We start from the raw sequence: 7,536 nt of genomic DNA, 5'->3' as shown, positions 1-7,536 counted from the left end.
GGCTATTTTTTGGTTGCAGCCGTCATTGTTGGTGGGCGCGGGCTGGATTCAAACCCGCCACCTCAGGTGTATGCGGCTGGTGCCTTAGCCACTTGAGCCACAGGAGCCGAGCCTGAGTAGCTTTCTTAGTTTCAGATAAAGCTTGGTTCAGAACAAGTAATATTAATACAATGAAGGGGGACATGATGGTGAGATGAGGTGAAAGTTTGTCTTCAACAAGAACTAAAAAGCAATGCAAAGTGGGAGGCACTCTAACGGGGCTCAAAACACATGAAACAGAGATCGAAGGGAATAAATAATCCAGAGTTTTATCTAGAAATGTGAATAGTCCTCTCTGTAGGTAAACTAGACCAAAATGTGAACTGCTTGTAGATGTGAATGTTGCCATCACTCAAATTGATCTGACATTCACAGTACACGACTCCCAAAAAGAGCCAAATGCAAATTGTTTTCAAATATATGTGAAATACTAATGAAAATTGCCTGTAAAATAAATGTTTTTAAATAAAATTCTTAAAATTAAATCATATAAAGAATGTTCTGTCTCAGCGCCCATAGCTCAGTGGTTAGGGCACTGACCACATGCACCAGGGCTGGCAGGTTCTAACTTGGCCCCAGATCTGCTAAACAACAATGACAACAACAACAAAATGGCTGAATGTTGTGGCAGGCACCTGCTGTCCCAGCTACTTGGGAGGCTGAGGCAAGAGAATCACTTAACCCCAAGAGATGGAGGTTGCTGTGAGCTGTGATGCCACAGCACTCTACCCAGGGTGACATAGTGAGACTCTGTCTCAAAAAGAAAAAAAAAAAAAGAATGCTCTCTGATTATAACAAGATCAAGATATTAACCAATAACAAAAGAGTTATCTGAAAAAGAATCCCCAAATTTGAAAATTCAAAAACGTACTTTTAAACAATCAATGGGTCAAAGGCTAAATCATCATGGAGGCAACTATAAAATATTTTGAATAGAATGAAAAATACAATCTATCAAAATTAGTGGGATACAAAGCTGCAGTTGCTGGCGCAGATATGGAGAGAGAGGAGCACCCTTAACACTGTTGGTGGGACCACAAACTAATACAGCCTCTCCGGAAAGAAGTAGGAGAATCTTCAAAGAACTCAAAGTAGACTTTCCATTTGATCCCACAATCCCATTACTAGGCATCTACCCAGAAGCAAAAAAAAAAAAAAATCATTTTATTATAAGGACATTTACAGCAGACTGTTTATTGCAGCAGCTCAATTTACAATTACCAAGATATAGAACAACCTAATGCCCACCAACCCGGGAATGGATTAACAAGCTGTGATACACGTATGCCATGGAAAACTATTCAGCCATGAAAAAGATAGAGACTTTATATCTTTTGTAGTAACCTGAATGGAGTTGAAACATAAGTCTTCTTCCTAAAGTATCGCAAGAATGGAAAAGCCAGTATCCAATGTACTTAACACTAATATGAAGCCAGCAGACAATCTAATACAGGCCCACATTAGAGAAAAACTCAAGTCAAGCTGGGGGAAAGGGGAAAGAGGGTAGGAAGAGGGGGAAAGGTATGCTCCCACTTAGTGGGCACAATGCAAGGGTATATGGCACTCTACCTAACAAATGTAAACGCTGTAACCTAATTCTTTGTACTCTCACATTAATCTGAAATTGAAAAAAAAAAGTGGGGTACAGTTAAAGGAGTGGTTAGGCAGAAATTTATAGAATTTTTTTTTTTTTTGAGACGGAGCCTCAAGCTATCCCCATGGGTAGTGCCATGGCATCACAGCTCACAGCAACCTCCAACTCCTGGGCTCAAGTGAGTCTCCTGCCTCAGCCTCCCGAGTAGCTGGGACTACAGGCGCCCGCCACAACGCCTGGCCATTTTTTGGTTGCAGCCATCATTGTTGTTTGGCGGGCCTGGGCTGGGGATTTGAACCCGCCACCTTAGGTGTATGTGGCTGGCGCCTTAGCCGCTTGAGCCACAGGCGCCGAGCCAGAAATTTATAGAATTAAACACTCATATCTGAAAAGAAGAAAGATCTCAAATCAATAATGCAAATTTCAACCTTAAGAAACCAAAAGTGGCTGGGCACGGTGGCTCACAACTACAATCCCAGTACTTTGGGAGGCTGAGGAAGGAGCATTGCCTGAGGTCAAGAGTTCAAGACAAGCCTGAAAAAGAGCAAGACCCTGTCTCTATAGAACACAGAAAAGTTAGCTGGGTATGATAGCACATGCATATAGTCCCAGCTACTCAGAAGGCTGAGGCATGAAGATTACCTGAACTCAGGAGTTCAAGACCAGTCTGAGCAAAAGCAAGACCCCATCTCCACAAAAATAGAAAAATTAGCTGTGTGTGGCTGTGTGCAGAGGTAGGAGGATTGTCTGAGCCCAGGAGCTGATACTATAATCAGCTATGATGATGGCACTGCACTCTAGCCGGAGCAACACAGCAAAAAAAAAAAAAAAACCAATAAAATAAAATACATAGTATGTTTGAAATAAGTGCTAGGGAAGAGAAACAAAGCAAGGAAGGGGGCATGCGGGGTGAGGTGGGGGGCAAGTGAGAAATCTATTTCTATTTGGATAAACAATGAGATCCAAGGGTCAGCTATTCAAGCACTACTCCAGAAACTGGCACTGATTTGGGGCACTGCCTTCAGTAGTCACTGGCTTAGTGGCTGGTGGTGGGCAGCAAGCAGATGGACAACCACATTGTACCACAACAAAAGGCTGCAGGACTGGCCCAGAAGCAATCCCGTATCAGAGAACAGAGCAGCAGTGAATGTTCTTGTTACAGGCTGTGTGCAGCAAGGTGATGAGAAGAGGCCTAGGGGCCTAAAATGGCTGCAAAAGCCAACTCCTTCTAGAAACCAAACAGTAGATTTGAAAGCCTTTGAGACAGGGTCTTGCTCTTCTCAGGCTGGTCTCAAACTCCCTAACCTCCCAGAGAGTTAGGATTACAGGCGTGAGTCACCATGCCTGGCCTAATTTTTTTTTATTATCATTATTATTTTCTTTACTTCTATAATAACAAGTCTTTTTGGAATAAAGCTCAGTAAGCATTGGTTAAGATCAAAAATCAGATTAAAGGCGATGGCCAAGCCTGATGGCCTCAAGACTAAGTCTGTTCAGAAGAGGCATAGAATCAAGGAAGGGGGGGGTAGCCAGCCTTGAGAATTTTATCAGGGAAAGAGTATCAGGTGAGTTTATCTGCACAAGGTATTGTCTGGAACTAAACACGCAAAAAGCCTGTTAGCTTTTCAGGAAACTGCATCACCGAAGAAATCCTAAACTCAGTCTAAAAAAGCTGAAGACACTCTTTGGGTCCTTACAACTTGGTGACCAAGTATTTCCAGGTAAGGGGAGTGGGTAGATACGCTACCACCTACTGCAGGTGTGGCTGGGAAGACTAAGAAAACCGTCCAAGAGGGTGGGACATAGGCCAGAGGATGGTACAAGAGAGAATGCTCCCCAAAGGCAAATGCAGATCAGTTTCTCTCACTGCTAGGTGGCCTGCAACCCACAGAGAAGCCAGAGCTCCGACTCAGTCTGTGCTCGCAGCCACTCACCACAGGCTGGTCAAGGCCGCTGTGCCTCTCCTCCTTCTCCACAGTCCTACGGCAGTCTGGGCACACCCAGAGCGGCAGGTGCAGCACGCTGTTGCCCTTGGGAGCCATGGAAAGGGCCAATTTGCTTGCAGTCTTAATTCCACTCTCTAAGAATGAAGCATCTTTCCGTTCACTTCTGCATAGAAGGCAGTAATCCCCAGCAGGGTAGGGTGGTGTCCTATGATTCATGCCAAAACTAAAAGGAGCCTGGAATAGAAAAGAAAAATTCTATTTTCAAAACCTAATCCACATAGCCAGGATTCCCAAAAAACATATAGTTCTAAATTTAAAATGCACATGTATGTTTATATAGAGAAACAAAATAGGAAACTTGTTGAATAAAACTGAACTACTTACAATACTTCAAATAAAATAGTAACACCATCAAGAAAACGTTGTAGGTGTTAGATTAAATGCTTCACCTTGACTTCTGCATTACCTCTCCTCCCATGCTGGAAAGTGCCAGACAATTTTCAGACTATGAGAAAGCACCAGAACTATTTACCATCAACAAAGTCTGAAGCCACCATTCTAGAGGTGTCTGCACCCAGGGCTCAGGCCACAGGTGGCAATTCTGGCTGGAGTGTGTGTGTGTGCTGACCCACACCGTTAAGGGGAGGGGAGGAATACACTGGAACTCCAGATTCCACATCAGCAGGGATCCCCTCTGGCAGCCTATGCCCAAGACCCAGCCTCCCCCAGGTTTAGCAAAGATGCTGCTGAATTCATTTCTGGCTACCAATTTTAATATATACTTTTTCTAACAGGCTCTAAACTGTGGGGTAAGAATGAGAATCCACTCTATCAGAAAAGACAAATCAGCATTAAAAACACACAAACACAGAAAAAGAAACCAAGGCTCACAGGTCTAGAAACTGGCCTCAAGTACCATGGCCAGCAAGTAGGGAGGCCAAGATTTTAACACAAATCAGCAGGATCCCAAGACAGGCCCATCCTGTACAGTGCTGTCTCTGCACCATCTGAGGACCCACCGAGAAGACTCAGGAGCACAATACCTGGCCAAAAGGTGAGCAGGGAGGCTGGCCAGCCTTCCAGGGCTGGAGGCTGCCATTGCTCTGCTCATGCTCAGAGTCAGGGCATACTGTGGGGTTGAGGTGACAGACACCTGGGTCTCTAATGCGACGAGAGTGCAACTGCCCTGTGTATACTGAGTGGGTGAGCTGAGCTAGGGTGTCCAGCTCCCCCTGGGCTCTCCCAGGGCCCAGCCAGACTTGTAGCTTCTCCCTCAGCCTGGAGAGCCCTCCCTAGCCTACCACCCTTGCTCCCCAACTGTTGAGAAAACTTTTGAGAGCTCACCACAGACTGGTCCCAAGGCCCACTGAGAGCTCTCACATGGATCTCAAGCCCAATCCCTAAAGTTCCCCTGGTCAGCAGGTACTTAAACAGGAGCTGAATGAATAAATAAACCAGTAATTGAAAGAGTGGATGACAACACTGCTGAGAGTCAACAGATACCCACTGATATCCTTATGCACGCGCTCAAAACTTCTACTCCTGTCGTGTGGATAAGGGCTCTCTGGTTTTACCCACACCCAGCTCAGCAGTCATCTGAATGTTCAGGTACTAGGGGAGAGAATGGGCACCAGTGCCCTGTGCTACCCTAGAAAGTTCCAGGCTGCTCCTCCAACCACCAAATACCATGAGGATCAATGTATTTTTCTTCATCAACAGACCCCCCAAATCTAAATTACAACAATTAAAAAAAATTCATACTGTGTAGCCACCTTCTTGTCAAGGCAGGCGTCAGACCCCACGTTCGTTACATCACTTGAGGACTATTTCACGGACTCTGTCCTCTTTTATGTCATTGGTTTCCCTTTATCCTGCATCATTACCATTAGGATCCAAGCATGCTGGATCCTATCTTGAAGAAACTAAACATCGCCTCTCATAACACCACTTGCGCTCTAACTACTTACTGCCAACCTTTTCCTGACTCTTCAACAAAACCCTTCAGAGCTGTCCCTTCAGTTCTTCTCAAGAGATATACAATGCAAAATTATATAATTAAAACACAGATGAAAACAAGATACCACTATAAACCTTTGAGAATGGCCCAAACCCTGAACACCGACAAAGAAAGTGTGGACCACTAGTGTGGACTCAGAGCAGAAGATAAAGGAGGGGATGGTAACACAACATTTCTTTGAAATCAGTTCCTCTGGTCCAGCTGCCTTCTTGCCATTAATTGTGAAATCACCTTTTGCTTGTTTGAGCAAGCTCAAATTTCTGTTAACTTGACACCAAGGGCCCTCAACACATAAGTCTAAGGAAAGACTAAACTTAAAGAGGACTTTGGGGCTTTGACATCACAGAAGCCAGGGTGCAAGTTCTGGCTCACATTTATTAGGAGACTCATGGCAATGACTCTGTTCACTTGGCGCTCCATGGCCTGCCTCTGTAGCTGCTCAATCTTCTCCCAAAGGCTTTTGGGATAGACGTGTTCACAAAGCTGTTCAGAAAAGGGAAGTCATAAGACTGAACAGACACTAAAACTCCATCTACGGGGTGGAAGAGCTGCAAACAAAATACATGAAATGTCACACTACTGTAGTCTCTCCCAGGAAGAGGGAGAAGGATGAAATTAGAATTCATTTTATTCAGTGTTTTCTGTTTAACTGAAAATTTCTCAATGTGCATACATTACTTTTATCATCAGAAAAGCAAACATTCCTAAAAAGAGAACTTCTAGAATCTGAAGGGCAGGCCAGCTGGTGGTGTGCAGGAGCTCTTGAATTCAGCGCTCTCTCAGCAGAGAAGGACATCCCTTAATGTCTTGGGTGCCCACCACCCTGCCCTGCATCCTGCAGCTGGGCCTGCCTCCACTTCACAGCTCTGTGTGGACCACAAGCTGTAATCAGACACTCCATGGCTGACAGGGAACTCTTCTATCCATCTTCTGCCTCAGGGATCTGCTAATCAGCTTTTTAAATTTTACCAAGAGGCTGGGCGCAGTGGCTCACGCCTGTAATCTCAGCATGCTGGGAAGCCAAGGCAGGTGGATTGACTGAGCTCACAGGTTCAAGACCAGCCTGAGTCACAGCAAGACCTCCATCTCTAAAAACAGCTGGATGTTGTGGTGGGCGCCTGTAGTCCCAGCTACTTGGGCAGCTCAGGCAAGAGCATCACTTGAGCCTAGATTTGGACGCTGTTGTGAGCTGTGAAGGTCTCAAAACAAAAAACTTCACCAAGAGAAGTAACTATTGTAAAAGACCATCAGATAACAGATGGTAAACCAACCTCACTGCATAGTTAGAAGCTTTATCTGTATTTGATAATAGTAAAGTTAGGCCCTAAGGCAGAAAAATTCTTCCATTTATACTGAAAACCACTTAACTATATTATCAGAATTTCTGGAAACATGCTATAGTTCCTTTTCAGTATTTTTATAACTGTAATCTCTTATTTTGATTAAAAAACAAAGACTAAGGCCAGGTGTGGTGGCTCATGCCTGTAATCCTAGCAGGAGGAGGCCAAGGCAGGTGGATTGCCCTGAGCTCACAGGTTCAAGACCAGCCTGAGCAAGAGCGAGACTCTGTCTCTAAAAATAGCTAGGCATTGTGGTGGAAGCCTGTAGCCCCAGCTACTTTGGAGGCTGAGGCAAGAAAATCACTTGAGCCCAAGAGTTTCAGATTGCTGTGAGCTATGACACCACAGCACTCTACCAAGGGTGACAAAGTGAGACGTTGTCTCCAAAAAACTTTTTTTAAATAAATAAAAATCCTGTCTTTAAACTAAAAAAAAAAAAAAAAAAGACTATTTTCTATGAACATGCTTAAATATTTTTTTCTGGCATTAAACATGGGATATACACTATGTTAACCAGTTTGATGGAAGTGTTTCGGATTGTATGTGAAAACCCCACACTGTACCCCAGAAGTGCATTAATGTACATAGTTATCATTCAAT

The 7,536-nt window shown here is 44.3% G+C and overlaps 1 protein-coding gene across 2 annotated transcripts in view; it reads right to left on the bottom strand.

Annotated features, from left to right (window-relative positions):
* Positions 1 to 7,536, bottom strand: part of FAM193A (family with sequence similarity 193 member A) — a 123,790-nt gene that overhangs the window by 87,855 nt on the left and 28,399 nt on the right. For both annotated transcript variants that reach the window (XM_023507682.1, XM_012812267.2), the window contains exon 2: positions 3,568 to 3,813. In XM_023507682.1, coding sequence (XP_023363450.1) covers positions 3,568 to 3,795 — 228 coding nt within the window. In that variant the 5' untranslated portion in view covers positions 3,796 to 3,813. The remainder of the gene's footprint in view (positions 1 to 3,567; positions 3,814 to 7,536) is intronic.

Source organism: Otolemur garnettii, unplaced genomic scaffold (genome assembly GCF_000181295.1).
Source record: "Otolemur garnettii isolate 467f Iridium unplaced genomic scaffold, OtoGar3 scaffold00198, whole genome shotgun sequence".
NCBI lineage: Eukaryota > Metazoa > Chordata > Mammalia > Primates > Galagidae > Otolemur > Otolemur garnettii.
Note: the sequence above shows the minus strand (reverse complement) of the source record. Positions and strands in the feature narration are given on the sequence as shown.